This window comes from Cnephaeus nilssonii, assembly GCF_951640355.1.
Source record: "Cnephaeus nilssonii genome assembly, chromosome: 13".
In the NCBI taxonomy this organism is placed as follows: Eukaryota; Metazoa; Chordata; class Mammalia; order Chiroptera; family Vespertilionidae; genus Cnephaeus; species Cnephaeus nilssonii.
The window spans coordinates 28,224,962-28,250,886 of NC_137084.1; the positions used below are offsets into that span (position 1 = coordinate 28,224,962).

Consider the following 25,925-nt stretch of genomic DNA (forward strand, 5'->3'; position numbering starts at 1 on the left):
CTTATACAGAATATCTGTCTCTCCCTGATTACAAGCTCTATGAATATACAGACCATGCATGGTTTTGCTCATCACTGCATCTCAGGGCCTAGAAGATAGTAGAAACTCAATTATTATTTATGGAATAAATGACTACATTATTAAATCTCTGGTTTTTATTAACAGTAATAAATTATAAATGGAACATCTTCAGCTGATTGTGACATATCAAACTGCTTTGATATTGAAGTTGAGAATCACTCTTGTAGAAAAAAGTTCCTTATCAAGGAGGTAATTTAGTAAAGACACCATTTAAATAATATACTATTCATAAAAATTACCAACATTTATCAAGTTCTCACTATATGCCAGCCTGATAAGTGCTTCATGTACAATATTTCAGTGAATTCCTGAAACAATCCTATGAACGGGAACTAGCATTATCTTCATTTAACAAGTAAAGAAACCAAGTCACAGAGGTCAAATGATTTGACTAAAGACAAAGCTAGGACAGAGATGCCTGAGCCAGACTCAATCATATGAAAGACCATGAGAATCAACACAGACTTACCTATACATAACTGAAACTAACCCCCAAACTGAAGAGTCACTGGGAAGGCTTTTAGCAAAGTTGCACTGAGAGGGGCCAGCCACTCTGAGCTGGAAATAAGTGGCACAAAACAGACCCCAGATAGAAGCCTCATCTGTCCATAGTGCTGATGGTTCCTCAGTACTGGAGGCTGAGCGTGAGTGCCCTAGGAAACATGGTCTAGTGATCCCTGGCTGCCTCTGTTAGGAAGACTTGAGCTCTCACTGAAATATATAGTGAGGTATAGTGTATGGAAAGTACATACCATAACTGGATTGCTGTAAGAACTCAATAAATTCCAACTATTGTTCTTATCATTATTCAAATGTTTCTTTGACAAGGAACTTCATTTTCTACAACAATTCTCAACTTCAATGTCATAATAGTTTGATGTGTCGCAATAAGCTGTGATGGGTGACATATATAATTTATTACTGTTAGTAAAAACCAGAGGTTCATTAACTTATTCCTTCATTTACTCCAAAAAAATAAATGTTAAATCTCTATTATATGGTAGGGCCTATGCTAAGCTCTGAAGTTGCAATCATAAGCAAAAACAGACATGGCTCATGCTTGTCTCTCTACTTGCTATCAGTAGAGAGACAAGCATTAACAATATAATCACTCTACTAAATGTAAAGTTGGAAATAGAGAAGTACTGTAAAGGAAAGTTACATGGTTCTATGATGAAGGCAGACCAGCTTAAGTCACCCTGAAATAAGGCAACGTGGTGATAAGCAACAAGTACATATGAGCATTATAAAGTATCTCTCATTAGTGTGTAGGGTTGCTGAGAAGAATTGCACTTAGGGAAGAGCCTAGAAGTGGGCCTAGATGGGTCTAAGAGGTAACATTTGTTCATAGCAAGACACCCAACGGGGATGGGCTACATGTTAACTCTCAGTGGGTCATTACAAAGACAAGTGTAGCCCACCTAGCCCACCTGCCATTATGAAGCCTTCCAATTTCCCACGCTAGTAGAAATGACCAAACATTTCCATGGTGAGGTTATTGCCACCACCTATTCTGAATTCCCTGTCCCCTCCTCAAAAGTGGACACCCACATCAGGTGTATTTGTCTAAGATCAATTTACCTAGGGCTAATGTATGTAAGTGAAAATTTGCTAAAGCAGCTTTATCTAAAGCCAAATTTGATTAAAACCACTTTGCCTTCCTATCACATTTGAACTGTTACAAATTTTACAAACATGAATTTTATGTAAGTACTAGAGGCCCTGAGAGGGGGCGGGGGGGCGGCCAGGATGTGATTGGCTCTCCAGGTGGGCAGTGGGATACCCTTGCCACTGGCCCAGGATCCAGATAGGTCCTGCTGACGTTCACACTGGTTGTCGGGAGCCACCTGGCAGCTGCTTTTATATCCTTTCTTCCTTGCGGAGCATCTAGGGAGGGGAAGTAACCACGGTGCCGAGGCCGACTTCCAGGAGGTCAGAGATGCTGTCGGGATCGTGCCAATGGCGCTGGTTCCTCGGCCGTCAGTGACTGGCCCGTTCTCTGGAGATTGGACCTGCAGGACTACTGAGGGAGTGAGTGACTGCCACCAGGCTGGTGGGCTGCCAGGATGGGTAGGTCAGTTGAGCGGCACTCCTGCTGTGGGAGTACACTGACCACCAGGGGGCAGCTCCTGCATTGAACGTCTGCCCCCCTGGTGGTCATGCACATCATAGCGACTGGTCAACCAGTTGTTCCAGTCATTTGGTCATAACAGTCGCTTAGGCATTTATATATATAGACTATATTAGGGGAAATTATCTTTAAATAAACTGTCTGTTGATAAACTGGTTTTAGAGTAATTCATTTGGGGCAAACATGGAGCATCTAAGCCTAATCTCTGACAGTTCACAAGGCAGATGAGGGGCTTCAGGACTGCCTCTTGCATTTGATAAAACTTTAGGAAGCTGGTGTAGCCAGAGTTTCCTCACCTTCCACAAACACTAGTAGACTTTAAAATTCATCCATTTTTACTGCACTGCCCAAGCTCCTGTTATGTTCACCATCTCCATCATGCTCCCTACGGGCTGAGGATGCTTCCTGCCATCACCATCCTCAAGTTGCTTTCATCCTAATCCCTGACCAGCTCAGACCACGCAGGCATCTGAGAGGTGGAGCCTCTGTGAACACAGAGTATTTTAAGGCCTAGCCAGGTGGCTCAGTTGTTTGGAGTATTGTCCTTATACACCAAGAGTATTGACCTCATACACCAAGAGTACTGTCCTCATACACCAAGAGTTTGAGGGTTTGAATCCTGATCAGGACATATACCTAGGTTGCAGGTCTGATCCCCAGTCAGGGAGTGTATGGGAGGCAACCAGTCAATGTTTCTTACCTCTCTCACACACATTGCATAGTAACCAAATGCAATGTGTGATCTTCTCTCTCTCTCTCTCTCTCTCTCTCTCTCTCTCTCTCTCTCTCTCTCTCTCTCTCTCTCTCCTCTCTCTCTCTCTCTCTCTCTCTCTCTCTCTCTCTCTCTCTCTCTCTCTCATCCTCTCTAAAATCAATAAAAACATATCCTGAAGTGAGGATTTTTTTAAAGTGCTCCACAAACTTTAAGGGTCATGTGAGTCCCCTTGTTAACATGCAGGTTCCGATTAAGTGTGTCTGGGCTAGGGGATACTGCACCTCCAATAAGCCTGGGTGATGCTGCTCTGCTGGTCTGCAGGCCACACCATCAGTATCTAGATCAGGGGTCCTCAAACTTTTTCAACAGGGGGCCAGTTCACTGTCCCTCAGACCGTTGGAGGGCCGGACTATAGTTTAAAAAAAACTATGAACAAATTCCTATGCACACTGCATATATCTTATTTTGAAGTAAAAAAAAACAAAACGGCAAAAACACCCGCATGTGGCCCACGTGCCATAGTTTGAGGACGCCTGATCTAGATCTTCAAGTGGAGTACAGCTGTTGAGATGTGCAGGTTGGACTGGAGGTGAAATGCACTGGGTAGCAGGAGGCATTTCAGAGGTCGTCTTCTCTGCTTTTGAAGAAGGCCAAAAAGGAGACCAGAGATTGACTCATATGTTCTTAGAGTCGGAAACTGTGCCTAAAACTTTTCTCTGCAACCAGAGCATTTGCTAGGTAATTTCTTTCAAAATGCCAAGAAACTTCAAAATCAAATCTCCTAAAAGATGGTGAAGTAATTGCTTTCCATACCGGGATTTTCACAGTCACATAGATTATATCCCTGCCTACCTTGGAAATGCATTCTTAAGAAGAGTTCCTCCTTTCCCATAACACCCAGAGGCCTAGAAAAACTACTTTTCATGCTAAGCATGTCCTTTAGCAGACCTTGCAATGAAATATAAAAAGAAACTCTGCTGGCCTACTTAAACCACAAGGAAGTTAGATAAGTGAGGTGAAGAAAGAGGTTGGGGAGAACAATGGGGTTAGGATAAGTCTACATGTTACTCCCCATCCTAGTCCTTCTTCCACAAACAGGCCAACAGGAGCACACGTTCTCATTCTAAGACTCAAAGGCAGTCTCCCATTTCAGGCTTGGGAAAGACCTCTATAAATTACTGCTTCCTTTAATTACAAAAAGAAAAACAGAATTTTACAAGGAAGAAAACGGCCAGGCTCCCTTTAACCAACGAATTAAGGTTAACGTGACAGTAACAAGATATATTGAGAACCCAAGATGGCGGCGTAGGTAAACACACCTAAACTGCAGCCGTGCACAACTATTTCAAAACTACAACTAAAAGACAAAACGTCTATCACCCAGAGCCACAGGAGGGCTGGCTGAGTGGAAGTTCTACAACCAGACAGAAAGAGAGGGGAGCATTCAGTGCACAAACACTGAAAAGCTGAGGTACAGGGGCGTGCGCACGTGATACGAGCTAGCAGCGGATCCTGGCTGGCGGCGGGCATTGCTTTCTTCAACCCGAAGGGGAGACGCGCAAGACCCAAACTCCTATGGGGAGAAGCTGGACTGTCTGCCATCAGGTCAGAAAGTGAGGGTGGCTTGCTTGCAGAGCTGTGCGGAGGAATAATTGTTTGCTGCGCTGGGGCGCGAGACGCAGGGATGGAGTCAGAGGCGTGAAATGGCTGGCTGCCAGCCATTGCTGTTTGCCACACCCTAGCCTAGTGACGCCCTGAGACCCCGCCCCGCACAACCTACAAACTCACCCAAGCTCCAAGCAGCGGCTTTTGCATATGAATGGCCTTCACTATCGCTGCTAACTTGCAAACCAGTTCAGACAGCTCCATAATCTACAAATCCCAAGCAGGGAGGAGAGGACTGTAGTTCTCGCTGTAGCTCCTGCAGGGTGACCTCAGACAGTAGCTGACCTGCACCCCATTGGAGATCCAGAAGCCAGTGTACCTAGTGGTCAGTGTGAGACACAGATTTCAACTCCTCACATCCATAAGTGACACATTCAAGAGGCAGACTCAGTGAGCACCAAAGCCCCACTGAAACAAGTCCTGCACCATAAGCGTGTCTCCAGTGCAGCAGTTCTTCCATTATAAACACAGCAGGTCCCCACAGCCAATTGGCCTGGAGGACAATTCCTTCCAGGGTACCAACAGCAATCAAGGCTTAACTACACCAAGACTTTGCACTCAGCCCACAAAGGGGTGTACCAAGACCGTCCACCTCGGGTGATTAGGGAGGCTAAGCTAATGGCCCCTGTGGGTCACCTACCACACAAAGCCGCTCTGTCAACACAGGGAAGCAGCCAAAATGCGGAGACAAAGAAACATGTTATGAATGAAAGAAATGGAGGAAAGCAAACTATGGAACGACATGGAGCTCAGGACCACATTTATAAGGTTACTCAAGAATCTTCTAAAAACTGCTGAGAAACTTGATGAGACCTTCAAGGACCTTAATGAGAATGCCAAAAAAATGGAAAAGGACCAGTCAGAAATTAAGCATACACTGTCTGAAATAAAGAATATACAGAAACTCAACTGTAGATCAATGTACCCCAAGAATCAAACCAAAGATCTGAAATATGAGGAAACAAAAAACACCCAACCAGAAAAACAAAAACAAAAAAGGATCCAAAAATATGAAGATAATGTAAGGAGCCTCTGGGACAACTTTAAGCATCCAACATCCGAATTTTTGGGGTGCCAGAAGAAGAAAGAGAGCAAAATATTGAAAACGTATTAGAAGAAATAATGACAGAAAACTTTCCCCACCTGGTGAAAGAAATAGACTTACAAGTTCAGGAAGCGCACAGAACCCCAAACAAGAGGAATCCAAAGAGGACCACACCAAGACACATCATAATTAAAATGCCAAGGGCAAAAGACAAAGAGAGAATCTTGAAAGCAGCAAGAGAAAAACAGTTAGTTACCTACAAGGGAGTACCCATACGAATGTCAGCTGATTTCTCAACAGAAACTATGCAGGCCAGAAGGGAGTGGCAAGAAATATTCAAAGTGATGACCAGCAAGAACCTACAACCAAGATTGCTCTACCCAGCAAAGCTATCATTCAGAATTGAAGGTCAGACAAAGAGCTTCACAGACAAGAAAAAGCTAAAGGAGTTCATCACCACCAAACCAGGATTACATGAAATGCTGAAGGGTATTCTTTAAGAAGAGGAAGAAGAAGAAAAAGGTAAAGATAAAAATTATGAACAACAAAAAGACATCAAATACATACCTACCAACAAGTGAATCTAAAAATCAAGTGAATAAAAAGTCTGCAGAACAGAATGGACTGGTGAATATAATGGAATCAGGGACATACAAAGGGAGTGGACTGACAATTCTCAGGGGGAAGAGGGTCTGAGGGGTGTGAGAAGAGATTGGACAAAAGTCTTACACCTATGGATGAAGACAGTAGTGGGGGTTAAGGGCATGCGATGGGGTGGGGAATCAGGTGTAGGGGAGCTATGGGGGGAAAAAAGAGGAATACCTGTAATAATCTGAACAATAAAGATTTATTTAAAAAAAAGATATATCAACACTAGGAACTCCTTGGCCATAGAGAAGATATAATATCACTTCTATTGTATCCTTGTCCCCCAAAATGTATCACAATCATAAGAAAATGTCAGAAATTCAAATTGAGATATATTCTATAATAAAACTGGTCAGTATTCTTCAAAAGTGACAGTCATGAAAGATAAGGAGAGTCAGAGGAATTGTCACATTTTGGAGATTAAGGAGAAATAGTAACCCCAAATGCAATGTGTGATCCTGGGCAAAATCTTACAACAGAGAATGTGTGTTTGTGTGTGTGTGTGTGTGTGTGTGTGTGTGTGTGTGGTGTGTCAGTGGAGAAACTGGTCAAATTCAAATAAAGTGTGTAATTTGGTTGGTTGGTAGACTGGCAGCAATGTTAATTTCCTGGTTTTTATAATGTTTCCATGGTTATGTAAGATGTTAACGTTACAGTAAGCTAGGTGAAGAACTCTCTGTACCACTTTTGCAACTTCCCTCTAAGTCTAAAATTAGTTCAAAAGAAAAAGTTATCAAATAAATTACAGTTTGCTCACCCAAGAGGCAGAGCCAATGAGGCCATACCTGTGGTTGACATCTCAATGGAAAAGTAACATTGTTTGTACTTGGGGAAAAGGAAAAGCTGGATTCTCTAGACACTCTCTCTTAACAAGACCTTGATTCTTGACTTCTCCTCATCTCCCTCAGGCATTGGACCATTCTTACAATAAACCAAGGGAAGCCATAAAGTCACCCTGATTCTAACTGTCAAGTCCACTTTCTGCCTGCCACATAGTTGCAGAAAAGCAAAACCTTAAGAACAACAGCTAGAAAATGAGCTACTAAAACTGTCTGGTAGAAACTTTCTCAAGGGGGAATGGTGAGAAAGGGAAAAACACAGCAAGAGGAAGAAAGTATGGGTTCTCCTACCTGAGATTGGGTAGGCATCTGAAAGTAGGGAAGGTCTGAGGGCATGCAGAGAGTCGTAACCAATTACTAAAGAAGAGGAACCCCAAAATAGTTCCAGCCATCCCAAGCATGGCATGAATAGGTGCAGGCCTCTATTCTAAACCTTGGGAAAGAGATAGGCAGATGGCTCATTAGTCACAAAGATAATGACTAGCTTTTATTATTATTATTATTACTAGAGGCCCAGTGCATGATTTAATCATGCACCTGGTGCACCAGCAGGCTGGCTGTCCGCCGGTGCCCCAGGCCTTCCGAAAGCCTCCGGCGCTGCGGAGGCTTTCGAAAGGCCTTGCGCCGGAGCAGACAGCCGGCCAGGTCCCCCGCTTTGGCCTTTGATCGCGGGGGACCTGGCCGGCTGTCCGCCGGTGCCCCAGGCCTTCTGAAAGCCTCCGGCGCAGCCATGGCACAGACGCTGAGCTCGCGGTGCCACGCGCCGCGAGCTCAGCGTCCTGCTGGCCCAATCAGCTACCCCGGCCACCCTGAGTCCCGCCCCCTGCGCCTCCTGCTGGCCCAATCGTGGGCGTAGCGGAGTGATGGTAATTTACATATTACCATTTTATTATGTAGGATTACTATTACTACTACCATTACTAGTTCTTTCTGGGTCTCTAGTATTTGCAAGTTAAATGCAGAGACCAGATTTCAAACCTGAATGATTTTAATAGGTAGTATTATAAGAATAGAACACACAAGATAAAGCAAGACATTAAAAACAATTTAACCCATGCCCTGTGGGCTTAGAAAAGAAAGCACAGTGGTTATATAATAGTAATAATAATAAACAACAACCAATTATTAAGTGCCTACCATGTGCCAGACAGCATCTCAAATCCTCAGAATAAGCCTATAGGGAAGACATTATACCTCATTTATAGATGAAGAAGCTAATGTTGGAAGATATAAAGTGATCTGATCAAGATAACTAAGATCTAAGTGATGGATCCCAGATTTGCATCCAGGTTTATATCACATTAACCATGACCTTTATGCTCCATGGCACTGTGCCTAAGATGCTGTACAGGACATAAAGTTGCTGGCACCAGCAAAGACACACAGAGACTGTTGGCACTGCATGGCATGAAGGCCTTACATGTTCATAATGTACTGAGCCCATCACAACAGATGGCATTCACTTAAGCAAAGTTTATCCTTCACAACCACACCACTCTCCTTACAGAGAAGAAGGTGTTTTCAAAAGTAAGAAAGATGCTACATATGCACTCAGCATGAAAAAGACTGCTAGCTTATCACCAAAACCACATACTTCTCTTGTTGGCACACAGCTAGACTAATTTCCTGGCCTCTTGCTGTTAGGTATTGCCATGCACTTGAATTCTGAAGAAAGTAAACAGAAGAAACTAACTGATATGCAGCAGGTCCTTGTTCAATGTCATCTCATTATAACTCTGATGAGATGCCATAGGAACTTAACTCTTGTTTATATCAATTAGCCTACGGTAAAATTAGTTTCATTACAGGTCATTCACTTAGTCACATAACATATCAATGACATCAAGAGAGGACTTCCATTATGCTGCTTCCAATTGTCCCTAAGCCAACCACATGCAGTCCTTCTCTTCCTGGTTGCCGGAATGAAGATAACCCTCAGAGCAACCTTGAGTACCACATGTTGAGAGTAGAATGACAAAGTGACTGAAGCTTGGGTCTCTAACTTCCATTAAAAGATCTGCCCAGGAGAGATGAGAATCCAAAAATACCTGCATTGGTCTATTATGTGAGTAACAAATGAATACAGTACATCCCTAGCTAAAACTGTCCATGAGAAAACAGTCCCCTAAGATAAGCCCCAGGAATCCCTCTGAGTCATGCAGAGAGCTTCCTGCCACTTAATTTGATAACATAATAAGCACTGACATTGTCTTTAGTTTTATAGATTTCTCTTTTAATTTAAATCATCATATGAATGATGTTAAGTGAAATAAGTCAGTCAGAGAAAAACAAGTATCACATGATCTCACTCATATGTGGAATCTAATTAACAAAATAAACTGATGGACATGAATGGAGTGGATCCAGAGACATGGAAGCATGGAACAGAGTGCAGAATCTTGGAGGGAAGATGGAGAAGAGTGGGTGGGAAGTAATCAACCAAAGACCTTGCATGCATATATGCATAACCCATGGACACAGATAGCTGGTCAGAGCGAGGGGAGGCGGGTGGTCTGGAGAGGGTGGATGGGGTAAAAAGGGGCCATATGTAATACTTTCAACACTAACGATTTTGTAAAAAATTTAAAAATTAAAAAAAATAATCATATGAATGAAAATAGGCTCTTCGGATCATAAGACAATATAAGGTGCTCCATAAAATTAGAAATTATGCATTAACCTTAACTGGTGCCATTAGAATTCCCATCCTACAGATGGAATTCCCAGGACACTGAAACTAAAACAACCCAAGACATGATTCTTTCTCTCTGTGCTCTCACCCCAAAAACCAAGGCTGTTTCTTTGCAATTCTAGCATAAATCCCTCAGGAAAAAAGAGATAGTTAAACTAACTGCCAGTAGACAACAGATCCAGGTTTGAAATTCAGATATTCTGAATGGTTATAAGGTACCATGCCGTATAGAATGCAGTTAACACACAAAAACCATACCCTCAGCAAATCTAGTTGCCTCTGCCTCCACTCAGCCACAAATAACCTAACTCAAGACCCACACTCTCTCCCTCTCTTTTATGCAAAGGTCATGTTCACAGAGACAAGAAAATGTAAACTGTATCAGTCAAATACTCAGGTGGGCTCCTGCCAGAGCTCCTTCTTGCTTGGAGGAGTTTTATGGTGAAAAATTCCAGGGAAGCCAGCTTCCACAGCCAGTCTTTGGATAATTTTCCTGGAGGGTTGTTACTCCCCCTCATCCAACTCATCACCCATAATTGTGAAATAAAAATTAATTCTCCAGGAATTCACACTCACAGGCCCAGAAAGGAGTCCAGGACTCTCAGCAAAGATCTGAAAGACTACTTGCAGACAGAGAAAGTCAGCTATTCCCCAAGGTGCAGCCATGGAATCCCAGTGGGACTCATGGCCACTCAGAATAAAGGCCATATTCCCCACTTCCTTGCAGTGAGGTGTGGCCATGTGACCAAGTTCCGGCCATTAGGATGTGAGTGGAAGTCACATTAGGAGAAGAGGAGCATGCTTAGTGAGCCACCATGATCCATGGGGCAGAAGGCAAACCCTTGAGATTGCAGGGCCATCAGACAGAACAGCCTAGTTCCCTTCCCCTGTGAGGTTGTCAGATAAACTCTGGGCCACCTACATCCCTACATTCAAACTGCTGCACGAGAGAGTTAAACTTTCATCTTGTCTAAACCACTGTTATGTCGGTCCTTGTCTCTGCAGCCAAATTTGTATCTAATCAGTATAGATTCCTCACAGCAGGCACTGGGAGATTTCTGAGGGATTTTCATGAGCCTCAGCTTACCTTCCAGCCCTGGTTGGACAGCTCTTTCCTCTCTCTGGCCTTTTGAGAGAGAGCATAAGGCATAGTTGGAAATTCCTTACAGCGATTCCCACACCTTTGTCCACAGATCATTTGCATTAGAATCGCCTAGAAATTTATTTAAAACTTAGATTCCCACAGCAAATTCCCATGAATTCAGATTCGAGATATTTATAACAACTCCTAAAGCCTGTATTCTGAAAGCTCCCCACCTAATTAAAATATTCAACCAGGTCTTCTGTGGCCTGCAGTTCATGGGGATGTGGGTGTATGTGCAGAAAAGACCTCACTGCTTCCTTGAGACCCTTCCAGCATTCCCTGCTGTGGCTTCCCCTCAGGCTTTGTTTTTCTCCCTTTGGTGCAGTCTGTTCCTTCACAGCTCTATTATGGCTTGTATCCCTGGGGCAAAGCTGTTCTCTCTAGCTTTCCAGGTCAAGCACCTTAGATGCACCTCAAGGGACCATTCTTCACACTGCAAACTGAACCTGCTTTAAGCCTCTCTACCCCCACTGCCTACATGAAAAGCTCATCATTCAGTCATTCAAGTCCAGGATCTTCAAGAAAAGCCAAGCATACAAGACTCCTAATGACACCACCAACCTTCCAAGCTTTCATCTCCAACCTTAACCTGCCCACCCGGCATTTGTAACTGCTCTTTTTTCACCTCTGGATACCTACCAACTCGTACCCATCCTTCAACACTCCATTCCAGCGTCCACAGGAAGGACTGTGAGGGTGGTTACTAACCTGACACTGGTTCCGTGTCAAAGTCTGCTGGAAAATCCAGCTTCACAATTCTCCTTTTAAACAGATGACTCCATTAACACCTCTCTGAGGTGTTTCACTCTCTACATTCGCACACCCTGTGCAGACCTACCTTACTGGTGACTCTTGACCTAGAAAAAGACTTCCTTTCTCAGGAAAAAAAAAAGTCCATCTCATTAATTTAGTCAACATATATTAGGCATTTATGCCATGTTACTCTCTGTTATGGCCTGAGGATAGAAGATTAAATTACCTTGTTGCTAATGGCTTACATCTGCTATACTATTTGATTTCTTTCTATGAAGGATTGATGTCCATTACCCAAGTGCTCTCTGAGTTCTATTTTAACCCATTTACTGAGCCATTCTCTTGAGCTTGACCTCTCCAACTTCTGCATGCCCCTGGGAGTCTTTCTGCTTGGCTTCCAACTCACTACTGTGCCTAATAATCCAACTTGTGTGTGCTCCCTGACCCCCAGTGTAGCCTCACTGCCAACTCATGACCTGCTCCCTTTCACTCCCATCTTGGCCTGGCTCTCTTGGTTCTGACTTGGGGCCACCCAAACCTGCCAAGGACCTGACTAAGCACAGTGACCCCATTAAGCACTTGGATACCCATGGAATAGGTCTCTTTGAAGAAAAGAACTGTCCAGCACAGAGTTAACCATGTTCTATTGTATACTTAAAACTTTGCTAAGAGGATAGATCTTAGTAAGTATTCTTACCACACACACACACAAAATAAATAATAATGATAATGAGGTGGAAGGAAACTTTGGAGGTGATGGATATGTTTATAGCACAAATTGTGGTGCTGGGTTCACAGATGCACACTAATCTTCAAACTCAAGTTGCATATGCTAAATATGTACAGCTTTTTGTATGTCAATCATATTTCAATAAAGTGCTTTTTTTGAGAGAGAGAGAAAGAGAGAAGGAAAAAAAAAGCATCGATGTGAGAGAGAACATCAATTCGTTGCCTTTCATACATGCCCTGACCAGGAATCAAACTTGCAACCTTTTAGTATATGGGACAATACTCAAACCAACCCAGCCACACTGGCCAGGGCTCAATAAAATGCTTTTTAAAGGAGAGGAAAATAGAAAAAAATCTGGACCTCTTATTACTGCCTACCCAGGAGATCTAGAGAGAGGCCCTCAGCTCATCTATTTGAGGTTATTTAATAACCTTCTGATGGCTCATCCTCCTTTGCTAAGTAAGTGTTCCCCAGTGCACGTAAAGGAACAAGAGAGCAGCCCTGATATTCAGATTAGTGATACCTGAATCACTCCAGAATCCAGGCTGAGCCTGTTGGATCTCAGTTATTGCTGTCCTTTTTAAAAATTTAATTACAGCATTTGAACATTATCTCATTTTAAAGATCTGGCTACAGAGGCTCAATTAAAATTCCAAGTATCAAAGTGAGAAAAAGCCCCAAGTGGAGATCGAACTTCATCCTGAGTTTTAAACGTATGAAAACAGTTGGCCATTTTACAATCATAACAAGTCCTTTTGGAGATGGACATTATTATCCTACAATCAATTCAAGATGTTTTACAATCCCTCTGCCAGTATGTGAAACCCCTGTCTACTTCATATAAAAAGCTGGTTATAAGCTGATAATGCTCCCTGCATTAGAATGAATACACCCACCCCTTCCCCAACCTCATCATAATCATGCTTAAGCTCAATCAGGCACTTGACACATCTTACTATAGTGTGGGAGCCTGAGAACAAGACACTCAGTGGTAAACTCTCCCAGAAATAATGCTAGCTAGTAATCTGTATGCTGGAGGCAGCCAGAGAAGGGAGGAGAGTAGAAGAAGGGGAGATTAATGCGGCATGCCTTTGCTTTTGTTGTCATGCCCAGAAATACCTCGGTCCCTCCCTCTCACCACCTACCTCCCCAACCCACATATCCTACACCAGGCAAACTCTCACTAATGCTTCAAGTTCCAGGTTAAATGCCACCTTCTCTATGAAGCCTTCCTTGACTGTCCCTGGAAGAGTTAGTGGCTTCCTTCTCTGTGTTTCAACAAGTTTAATTTCCCCTTTTATTCATTTAATAAGCACTGAATGGTGCCAGGCACTGTTTATTTTGCTGGGGATATAGCAGCGAAGTTTTTGCACATGTGTTGCTTATCTAATAGAAGAGAGGGGAAACAATGGAACATATGGGTGTAAGATGATGATAAACTTTATCAAACATAAAGCAGGGTGATGGGGCTAGAGCATGTCAGAGAGGGCTTCTCTAATAAGGTGTAAACACGTAAAAGGATCTGAAGGAAGCGAGGAGTGAATCCTGCAGGAGAAGGAAAAGGAGTGCAAAAGCCTTGGGGCAGAGGCAAAACAGCTGGACAAGTATGTGGAACAGCAGGGAGGCCACTGTGGCTAAGCCCAGTAGCAGGGTAGGAAGGGCAGGAGGTGAGCGCTGACAGGCAGGCAGGGGCCCAATCACAAAGAGCACTGGAATTTTATATTGAACCCACGGGGAAGCATACTAAGGGTGCTGAGCAAAGGCACAACATGAAATGACTCGCCCCTCCTACACCAGTAAGTCTTACCTGGTGTGTTGTAACTGTTGATGGATCTCAACCTCCCCACCAACTAACACAGCACTTGGTTTACAAAAGGTGCTTAGTAATTCTTCAGAGATGTAAAGTAGAGAGCATAGCAGGTGGAAGGTGCTGGACCAGCTGTGGTTGCACACAACACACAGCACTGGCTGTCTTCCATGGATCTCTCTTGGGCAAGGCTCTGCCTCCCGAGTTCTGCCGCTACCTTGCATCAGGCTTTATTCGGAAACTGTTCTCCAAGCACAGAAATAAGCAATGATTCTAGTCTTCCAAAAACTACAGAGCACCGAGTTGAGACTGAAAAAGGACGCTCAAAATTTCTGTAGCCAGACTTCCTGGGCCATCAAAAAGGCATTGACTACTGTCCTAGGGTTCAAGTTCCAAGGCTACTATAGTCTGAATTGAGAGCCTCATCTCGCCCTCCAATAATACCCACCACACATCTTCCTAAACAGTTTTCCTGGAGAGAGCTCAAGGGAGCAGGTGGATTATCTCTGCATCCCTGAGGCACCATAGAGCCACAGTAAATAAGTCTTCGAGTCCCCCAGGTACTCCAAAAGATGAGAAAGGAACTTATTTTGAACCCCAGCAGTTGCTATACTTACCATATTTCAGAGCCTTTGCAAAAAGAAGTGGGAAACGAATCGTATAAATTCTCCTGGCTTTCCTCAAATGTAAAGTGTCAGGATTTTACCAGCCAATCCACTCATTTCTGGGATCCACTCTGGCTTAAGGGAATTTGACATCAGGAAAGCCCATGAGTTGCATTTTTCATTGACTAGACAGCTCGGGAATGATTTATCTTACCTTCATCTGAAACATCTCAGCCATCCAAAAAGTCTCATCTGACTATTGAGGCTGTTCGGCCCCATCTGCCTGCCTCTGAACTTTGCCAGATGGAGAGAGCACCAGGCATTGCCCTCAGTGCATCACCAAAACCTGGCTGGGCAATGGGCACCATTGCAGCATTTGGACAGCAGGCACTGCCCACTACAGGAAGGCAAAGTGTAAGCACCAGTTACTGAGGAGACACCTTAACTTGGCGCAACCCCATCACACCTCACGTGACCTCTTACTGCCAGTTCCCTGACACCCTCACCCATTCCACCATGTTCAAGGTTCTAAGACTCTCCAAACTACTTCTGAATCTAGACCAACAGCCCAGGGTGGCCTTGAATCAATGTTGTATATGCATTTCCCAGTGTTTGTTAGAATGATAGTTCAACCAAGTGATATTAAATAACACTCCCCAAAGCACTGCATGATAAAAATAAGTTTGGGAAATGCTATGGAAAGCAAGTATAAGGAAGCGATAGATTGGTTAAGAAAATGTGCTGAGGAGCCAGATTTGACTGGCTGGGTTTGACTCCAAGCTCCATCATTTCACAAGCTGGGTGACCCTTGACAAAGCAACCAACCCTCTATGCTTGTTTTCTCATCCATGAAGTGGGACTAACAATAGAACCTACTTCATCATTTGTAAGGACTCCATGCAACAATGCTTTTGTAGTGCTTAACACAGTGCCTGGTACCTTATTACATGATTTTACAGAGCCTCTAATATGCTAATATTAATTGTGATTCTCCAAGAGAGTGTGTCATCTCCCTCAAGTTTATTTCATCACATAACGCTTGTTCTGCAAGACTATCTTGTAGGCTTGGTGACCTTGGAACCTGCTGGGGGAATCCCCTGCCAGTCAGTGATATGTGCCCTGAGGCAGGCTGGGATTACATCAATCTCTACATGTCCAACTCAGCAAGACTGCAATTCCTCACATGAAGCTTACCAGTGGTGAAGAACGATTTGTAAAAATAAGGATTGGGGCCCTAGCCAGTTTTTCTCAGTGGTTAGAGAATCGGCCTGCAGACTAAAGAATTGTGGGTTCAAGGGCACGTACCTGGGTTGCAGGCTCAATCCCTGTCCCCTGGTTGGGACATGTGTGGGAGGCAACCAATCGATGTGTCTCTCTCACATCGATGTTTCTCTCCCTGTGTCTCTCTCCTTCCCTTTACTATTAAAAAAAATCAATAGAAAAAAAATTTCCTTGAGTGAGGATTAACAAAAAATAAATTAGGATTTGGGTCAAAATCCTTAAGTACCCTTCTGGGTCGTATTTCAAATTCTTCAGACTTGGGCTTTGTATTCTGGTTCTGCCATTTTCTATCTATATAACCTTGGATGAATCACTCAACCTCTCTGACCAGCAAGTTCCTGATCTCAAAGATGGAAAAATAACACTTATCTTATGTTGGTTGTGATGGGGACAAAATGAGATAATGAGGTCAAGCATCTGGCACATTCTATGCAGCAATCAATTCTGCCTCCCTTTCACTATGTGTGAGAAGTGCAAATTCAGTCTGACATCTGTCATCATATAAGTAAGGGTAATCAGACCAACAGCTCCAGTTTCCAGCCCAAGATTCTTCTGTGAACAGTGCTGAAATCAAAAAGTACCAAACTCATCTGCTCTTTTACAAAGTACAGTCATGTTCTGAATGCTGGAAGCAGTCACCATGCTTTCCCACCTTTTATTGGGAAATCCAGATAAACTCAAGACACTGAATATCCAGAAAGAGATAGTTTATTCCTTCTTCTCAAGGACATGCATTCTTCAGATTTCCACAGTCTCTATCTATCCCGATTGTCTCCCTATCACTGTGAGGCCATGTGTTGATTGCTGGCTGGGTTTTTTTATCATTATTATTATCCTCTCTAATAAAATGGTAATATGCAAATTAACCATCACTCTGCTACATAGGCCATGCCCACCAGCCAAGCCACGCCCACCAGCCAATCAGGGCGAGTATGCAAATTAACCCCAATCCAAGATGGCTACAGCCACAGAGAGCAAGGTTTCCCAGGTAACAGAGTAAGCCAAGCTTTCCATAGCCGTTGCAGGCCTACGCCTCCACTCAAGCTACAAAGTTTCAATTATAGAAGGTAAACAAATTCAAACAAATGGCAGCAGAATGGAGCTTGAGAGAGCAGGCCAGGGTTGCCGGCAGCAACAGGGGAAGCAAAGCTTTCTGCACACCCTGGCCGGGCTCACCCTCTTAAGGCTACAAAGTTTCAATTGTAGAAGGTGAATTAACTGCCACAGAAATGGCTGCCGGAGCCCCAGGCTTGGCTCCGCTCCAGGCTACAAAGTTTCAATTGTAGAAGGAAAATAAATTCCAGATACCAGGGCCTCCGCTTGGGTTGCCAGGGGGCGTGGCCGGCCTGCAAACCACCACAGGCCCCTCGCTCAGGCCGCCCCACACCCCAAGGGAACCCCCACCCTTATCTGTGACACCCTTCAGGGCAAACCAGCTGGCCCCCACCCGTGCACCAGGCCTCTATCCTATCTAATAAAAGAGTACTATACAGATTGATCATCACTGCAACACACAATATCGCTGCCCCCATGTGGTTAAAGATCCTGCCCCCATGTGTATACAAGATGGCCACAAGATGGCCAGCAGGGGAGGGCAGTTGGGAGGCACCCGGCCTGCAAGGGAGGGCAGTTGAGAGGGACCAAGCCTGCAAGGGAGGGCAGTTGGAGGTGATCAACCCTGCAGGAGAGGGCAGTTAGGGGTGACCAGGCTGGCAGAGGAGGGAAGTTGGGGGCAAACAGGCTGGCAGGGGAGCAGTTAAGCATCAACCAGGCTGGCAGCAGAGTGGTTAGGGGGTGATCAGGCTGGCAGGCAGAAGCGGTTAGGGGCAATCAGGAAGGCAGGCAGGCAAGCAGTTGGGAGCCAGCAGTCCTGGATTGTGAGAGGGATGTCTGACTGCCCGTTTAGGCCCGATCCCACCAGGACTGGGTCTAAACGGGCAGTCGGACATCCCTCCAGGAGTCCCAGATTGGAGAGGGTACAGGCTGGGCTGAGGGACAACCCCCCGCCGTGCACGAATTTCGTGCACCGGGCTTCTAGTTATTAATAAAACATTAGGAGAAAAGTAAAATGCATGTACCCATGTACAAAAGAAGCTGCACAACTGAATTTTAAGGACAGCTCACCCAATTTTTAAATGTTGGAACTAATTCATGATTATTAAAATTTTTAATCAAAAAAAACTCTGGCAGCCATTTCAATGTGAGCCAGCCAAATAAAGCACTTCTGCAAGCCAATGACAGGCCTGCAATTTCAACCTTTATCTTATAACAAAGTCCATGCTCACCCACAAACCCTACAAGGCTACCTCTCATAGACAGGAGCCTACCAGTGTCAATGCCCCATGTCTTTGCAAGTCCCCTGCCCTACAGGCTGCACTCCAGCCATAAACCCCTTTTCACAGCGTCTCACTCCCACAAACCACATCCTCCTCCAGCTCCATGTCATGCCTGACTTCTGGGGGACGAGGCCTTCCATCTCTCAAGAAAGGCTATTACTGGCTAAAAGAACCTTGTTCTAGCTGTCTCCGGATAAACTGATAATGCTTCCGATGGTGAACTGTGAAATCATTCCTATCAGGCTATGATCATTGGCAACCAACTCCATCAATGAAAAGTAGGAACAATAATCTGAAGAATTAAAAAATAAATTACTGATCTTATTTGTTCATTTGCTCTAAAAATTGATGTAATTATTGTAGAATCACATTCTATGCAGCAATCAATTCTGAAATAAATTAAGAAATTATTTTGATTTCCAAGGAACAATTCTGACGGATGGGTAAACTTTCTTGGCATATAGCTGGTGCTCAATAAGTGATTTTGAACCTGAAATGATACAGCCTATGTAAGTATCACACTTGTCATTTCTGAAGCACTCTCCCACACTGTAAAACTGTCAAGGCAGCTATTACTGTTAGCACCTCACTCCTCTCCTATCTTCACCCACAACTTGCAAAGCTCCATCTACACCAGCCTTTAATCTATCCCTGAGCACACCAGGCAGGATCCTGCCTCAGGACCATCAAATTTAGCATCTCCTCTACCTGGGACATTCAGCTTTCTGATTTTCTCATGGCTGGCTCTTCCTTGGATTCAGTTCCAGTGTCCCATCCTCTCTGGCCTATTTTCCCCACTCGTCCCTGTTTTATTTTCCTGCATGACATTTATCATTTGGTTTCCGTGTGTCCGTATTTATCCTCTTATTCTCCCCACTGGAATGCTAGCTCCCTGAGGACAGGCCCCTTGCATGTCCTCTTCACTATGGCAGAATCCACCAATGCGCCTACCAACAGATTCGTGTCTGACAATGGTTAGTGTCTAATGACAAATGAATTCCAATTTGACAGGTAAGTAAACTGAGGTACAGGGAGGGGTATGCCCAGGGTCCCCTGGGTATTCAGTGACAGAGCCAAGAATCAAGCTCATAACTCCTGACTCCCAGCCCAGCATCCCAGTCACCTCACCGCCCGCATCTATGGACTGACAGTCTGGGTGCCTTCCACCTAGAACTCAACAAATGAGGGGTTAAATCTATCTTTCACCAGTGACAATGCTTGTCCATCCACCTTTCTCTCCACAGAACCAAATATTCTCCTGATATGCTGGTGTTTCACAACTACTAATTCCAAAGAAGGTCAAAGACAACAGTTTCCTTTTTAATTCTCTAGAAGAATTCCACTGAACTTAAATGATTTGGTGCATAAATATTAATGAAATTGTGACTTTTTACTAAAAAATAAAGGTTAATGGCTACATTTGCTGTTTTTCCACTTCTCAAACATTAAGCAATCCAAAATTTTACATGCATATTACAAGCAGGAACAATTTGTTCAAGACATTACCCACTATTGCTGTGATACTTCTTGTCTTCAATTAAGGTCAAAAGTCATCTGAACAGCTTCGCTTCTTCTGACAAAGATTTAAAATTTACTTAATTAGTGTGTTCCTGAAAAACCTCATTTTCTTGACATGAGATCCTTCCATTCATTTTCATCTGTCTGAAAATTGCTTTCTTATGCACACTGGAGCCTTTACCCTCAGCCTTGAAGCTGTCTCTACACTCCACTAGCCATAGAGATGAGGATGGAAACCCAGATTCCAAACCCATTTGGATGCATCTCTGGAGGGTGCACATTTTCAGCTTCTAGCTGTTTCCTTCTTCAAGCAGCAGCCTCGACCCAGAAGTAAGTAATCCCATTTACCAGCGAGTTATCTCCTGTCCTTTGTTACCCTTTTCAGCTCTTCTCTATTTTGGTTAATTTATTCAAGTAAAATCTCAAAGTAAATTCAAAGAACTACACTTTGTGACATGAACCACCCAACCCTTCTTCTCAGGGCATAGCACTCCCCATAGCCTGAGCCAGAACCCTGGGCATCACCTTTGACTCCTCCTTCTCCACCCTCCAAGATGCTACACAGAACTACAATCAGTTCACTCTATCTCCTGATGATCTCTTAATCAACTCCTCTCCATTTGCACCACCATTATCTGACCTAGTCCAGGACTCATCCTCTTAGCTAGAGTCTAGATTCTAGGCAGTGGCTGCAACCTAACTGGCCTTCTGTCTCCAATTTTGCCCTCTCCATGCCATTCTCCACTAAGCAGCCAGTGCCATCTTTCTAAAACACAAATCTAATCATGCCACACCTTTGCTTACATCTCTTTCATGGCTGTGCACTGACTATACAGCCATTCATGATCTGGCCTCTTGCCAAACCTTGCCCCTTATTCCCTTCCTAGGTTCTCCCCACCCTCCAATAACGCTGAATTTGTCTTCAGTTCTTTTAATGCACCATGATCTCTCTCATCTCACACCCCTTCACTCATGTTGCATCCAGAACCCTCTTCCATTCATCTTCTCCTGGCTGATTTCTACTTGTTCTTTTTTGCATAATAAGCATAACTCTCAGTGGAAAGACTTTTTCATTCCTTTGGGTAAGGCCAGGTACCCTGCTCTGTGCTCCTGGAAGTCCTCCTATCAGGGCACTAACCATCCATGTGTTGTGTCTCCAGCACTCTATGCTTTACAATGGTAGCCCAGCATCTATCACCACACATGACTACTTCCTGAATGTTGATAAGGGAGCTTACAGATTAATGAAAGCATAGTTCTAAAAGGAAATCCTCTCCATTTATGTGTAGAATGTGGGGACCATTTGTATACTTTGAAAGCAGCATGAATAGATCTGTATTAGGGTAAGATTCCAATTTCAACTTTGCTCCCTTCTCAAATGTAAGCAATTTAACAACAGGAAATACCTACTTTCTAAATAATATAAGCCTTATATACTATATCTCCTTGAAAAAGGAATTAAACTTCTAAATATATGTAAAAGATATAATTTCTAGAAATGTACTACCTTTTTTAAATAAATGTATTGGGATGGCATTGGTTAATAAAATTATACAGGTTTCAAGTGTACAATTCTCTGATACATCATCTGTATATTGATTGCATTGTGTTTACCACCTAAAGTCAAATCTCCTTACTGCTAATCACCCAAGGGAAAAGTTTTTTCTTGGGCTGGCTTCATCAAACCTTATGACCCTCTTCTGGAATTTCCCCCTCACCTCCTACCCTACATTCTGATATTCTTCAATCAATTATCTGATAGTACCAAATTATTTACATATAAGCTTTAATTCATAATTAGAAAGGTAAGCCTGCTGTTTACCGAATGCATTCCATTATGGACAGCCCTTTTTGTTTATTAACTATAACAAACTCTTGATGTGAAAAACCTAATTACCATGCCAAGTGGTGAGAAGAACCACTTTTCACTTCTGAAGAACTGGGGAGAAATTTAAAAAATACTGAAAGAAGCCATGAGGAGAAGGGACATGGCATGTGTTGAGCGCCTAATACATAGGTGTGAGGACCCATTCACCTCCGTGCTCTTGTTGACTCCCCAATTACTCCAAGATGCTGTAAACCAATACCTTCACATCTCCTGACGGTTACACTGAGGTAACTTAAGAGCAGGTGCAAAAGCTTACACTCTGGTGACTAATAAAGCCACAAATTAAACCCAGGTCTATCTGGCATCTAAGAGGAAAATTCTTCCTACCACAAGAACTCAGAAAACCGAAGAGTATCTTTTGAAATACAAAAATTTTGTTTAAATAAAAGAGATGCCAAAATGTCCTCTTCATCTTCTCACAGATCTGTGCAACTTCCTATTAATTATGCTTAGATTTCATTTTATCTATCATTTAGGGATAAAATTGATTAACAGAATATTTACCATCATATCTTTTAGAGTTGCGTATACTGGCATTACGTTCCATTACATTTAATCTACATTAATTAAGCTTTGCATTTTAACAATGCCCTATATTAACACACTTGAATTACAAAAAAAATAAACATTAAATCTGCAATGACATTTAGAAAGTTCAGCAAGACAGATTCATCTTTGTTGCTCTTCCAATGTGCTCTATTGGTACTATTTTAAAAAATCCATCAAATTAGGAATATAGATTAAAATAAGAGTGCCCATTCCATTACATAAAAAAGTCTATTTTAACTGCTACCCCTAGGTACGTTTTCAATCATCTTTGTACTTAAGTTTTCCATTTCACTTTATCTCTCCACTTAAGATATCCATGGGAACTCGACTGGCTCGGTTACTAGGAAGTGTGCAGGTATAGCAGTGCCAAAAAGTTCAGTCTGGTTTAAGGAATCACAGCCTCTCAAACCACCCACCTCTGGCTGCTGCATCCCCACCAGGTGAGAAAGATGCCTGCCTCTGCCTGGAGGGGAACTCAGCCACTGAATGAACTCTCCTGCCATTAATCCAATACTGGCCTCGCCTGAGAATAGCCAGAAGCCTAGCAGAAGTTGGAAACAGTGATTGCCAAAACAGTCAATGCTGTTTTCCTGGATGGCAGGTGTCAGGAAGGCGGTCGGATGATGACTTCCTGTGGTGCACACGATGGCCAGGGCGAGCATTCAGATCCCGAGTGCCCCTCCGCAAGTTCATCAGCAGAGGGGAACTTGGACTGGAAACTGAATACAACCACAAAGCCTGGGAGATATTCATGTCCCTCTAACCACGGAACTGTTTACCTGGCCACTTCTCAGCATCCTGTTTTCCTTCAGCTTCAAATTTCAACATCACCACCAACACTGCCACCAACATGGCCAGAACCACATCACGGCCACTGCCACCAAGACTTTTTTAATATCAATTTAAACTTAAAAGGCTTTTTCATTGAGTTCCCATTCTGTGCTAGGTGTTTTACAAATATTTCTAATACTTACAAAAATCTCTAGGTATTATTTATTTCAGTTTCCAGATACCAACACCTCTGCCCTTTTCCCTGTCCTGTGCAACCTCTACAGGTAATACATCCAGGGCAACCTCTGTGCCTGAGACAACATATGCCATGACACTAGCCATGAATTTCTGGGCAGCCCTAACCAGAGAGGAAACATCCCAAACAATCAAGACAGAAACTGCCTAGTTATTCCACTATCCATGTTCTCTCATCCTTCACCCACCGCTAGACCCCATTTCCCAGGACTGGTCAATGAAATGGGATACAAGTAATGCATGACATATCTAGTCCTACTGGCTCTCAAACCTACCCAAGGAGAATGACAAAATTCTCATCACAATGAAAGTTATTCATCAACCTCTCTCAGAATGTCATCATTCAAGAAGAACTAAAAACACATAGGAGCCAGATAACTGAACAGTAGTGCATACAAAGTTGTATTTGTATGTATCTATATACACAAAAGCTACCCATTCTTTTAAAATGTGCCCCCAAAATTAAAATATTGAGCATGGTATATGGTCACCATTTCAGCAAAAACCCAAGTTCAGAAAAAAATTTTCAGCAAACTCAAAAGTCTAGGAGTCTTAAAGCACATTTTGATGTCTGTAAATAAAACCAGGTCATACAATAAATATTTATTTTAATAACTTTGATATTTTTAAACACTCCCCTAACTTGGATCAAAGAGAATGTCAAATTGAAATTTAAAACTATAGGAAAGTACAGAAAATGAAAACATTATATAGCGATATTAATGTGCTGAATTCAAAGTAATACAAGAAAATATAAAGCACTCAGTAAACAGAAAATAATGAAAATAAATGAACACTCAAGAAGCTAGTAAAATCACCACTAAGATGATTGAAAAGGAAATAAGAAGCAGAAATCAATGAACTTAAAATGAAAATCAGTAGCCTTGATCAATAAAACTAAGAACTGTTTCACTTAAAAAACACCAATAGATTACACAATCCCATGATGAGCCCAGCCAAGAAAAGAAGGAAATACATATGTTTTACATTACAGATTTTAAAAGATATCACCACAAGTATGAAGTGTTATTACATAAAATATAATGTCCAACTCTTTGCTCCAAAAAATACAAACCTAATGAAGTATGATAAACTTAAAATTTAAGTTTATCCAAAGTTTAAAATTAAATAGAATAACATGAAATAGAAAATGAACATTTCCAATAATAGATTTCCCAGCCTCTCCAAAATCAAATTATCAGCCCATAATATAGTCATGCTAATTCTATCAGAAACATTTATAAAAGAGGTATTGCCTATATATTTAAACCAGTCCAAGCATTAAAAATTTCAAAAATCCTTGAACTAACTCACAATCCCCCCCCCAGAAAAAAACCTACAGTATCTTATATATTGATGATTTAAAATATTTTACATGTTTAACATTTTAGTGTAAATGTTTAGAACAATGGTTGGCATTAATCAGTGCTCAAAATAATGTTAGTTACTACTATTTTTACTAACCTACCTGTTCCATCTCAAAATCATGGCAACCTCTTTCTGGGATGCTGTTCTTCTGATCCCTTACTCCTTCCCATTCAGCCTGTCAAATATCTACTCACTTTTGTCCTTACATAACCGTCACCCTTCCTGAAGCCTTTCGTGGTTTACCACAACCCATCCTGAGATTAACCACTATTGCCTTTATTTCCTAAACACAGCGTATTAGCATTGCATCTATAATACTCTGTGACATTTATTTGTCCATCTTCCCCATTAACTTACGTGATCCTTAGAATAAAAATTCCCTATTATTCACCTTAATATTCACAGTGACAAGCACAGTTCTGCACAATAAATACTTATTAAAGGTTACTGTTAAATATTATTCATTAGCTTGCTTGATGACCTACATATGATGGGTAGAAAGTGGTTTCATATGAGCAAGGTCCACCAGGAGCTAGAGGTAGCTCAGAAAGATACTCGTGAGCGGTCCTTGACGCGCAAACAAGAAAGCTGTTTGGCCCACAGTAAATGCTTAATGCAAAGTAAATGTACTGATGTGTTCAACAGAAACAAGGCCTCAGCCAGCTGCATGTTCTCTCGGAGCTACCACCTCTAAATCCCCAGGCGTTCTGTGCACTGCATTCCTCCTACGCAGGTTTCCAAGACTGAGCTTTCTTACCTGTGTTCCAGTTCCCGAATGGACAGGATCACTCCTGACGTCGACGGCTTTTGCTGCACAGTGGCCACAAAGGTGAAGTCACTCTTGTTTCGGAACAGCTGAATTAATTTCTCACTCACGTGAGGGGCTGCATGGATCTCTCTGTGTGTGTCTAGGAGTCCAGAAAGAAGAGTGGGAGAAACGGGAGTTGGGGTGGGAGGGAGGAGAAGGGGAAAAAAAGAGGAGAGGGAGCATGAGAAGGAAGAGGAGAGAAGATGCACAGTTAAAAATGCCACGTCTAGGATCCAGGTTGCATTTTTCACTTCCCCCTCTTGTCAATACTTTTCGTTTTCAGACGCCAGCCACCA

General features: G+C 42.8%; 1 protein-coding gene across 1 annotated transcript in view; it reads right to left on the reverse strand.

Annotated features, from left to right (window-relative positions):
* The window catches only part of NELL1 (neural EGFL like 1), a gene marked incomplete at its 3' end in the record, with an annotated part of 683,686 nt that overhangs the window by 613,089 nt on the left and 44,672 nt on the right, over positions 1 to 25,925 (reverse strand). Inside the window, exon 2 of the mRNA XM_079788062.1 lies at positions 25,579 to 25,729. Within this exon, the coding sequence (XP_079644188.1) occupies positions 25,579 to 25,729 (151 nt within the window). The remainder of the gene's footprint in view (positions 1 to 25,578; positions 25,730 to 25,925) is intronic.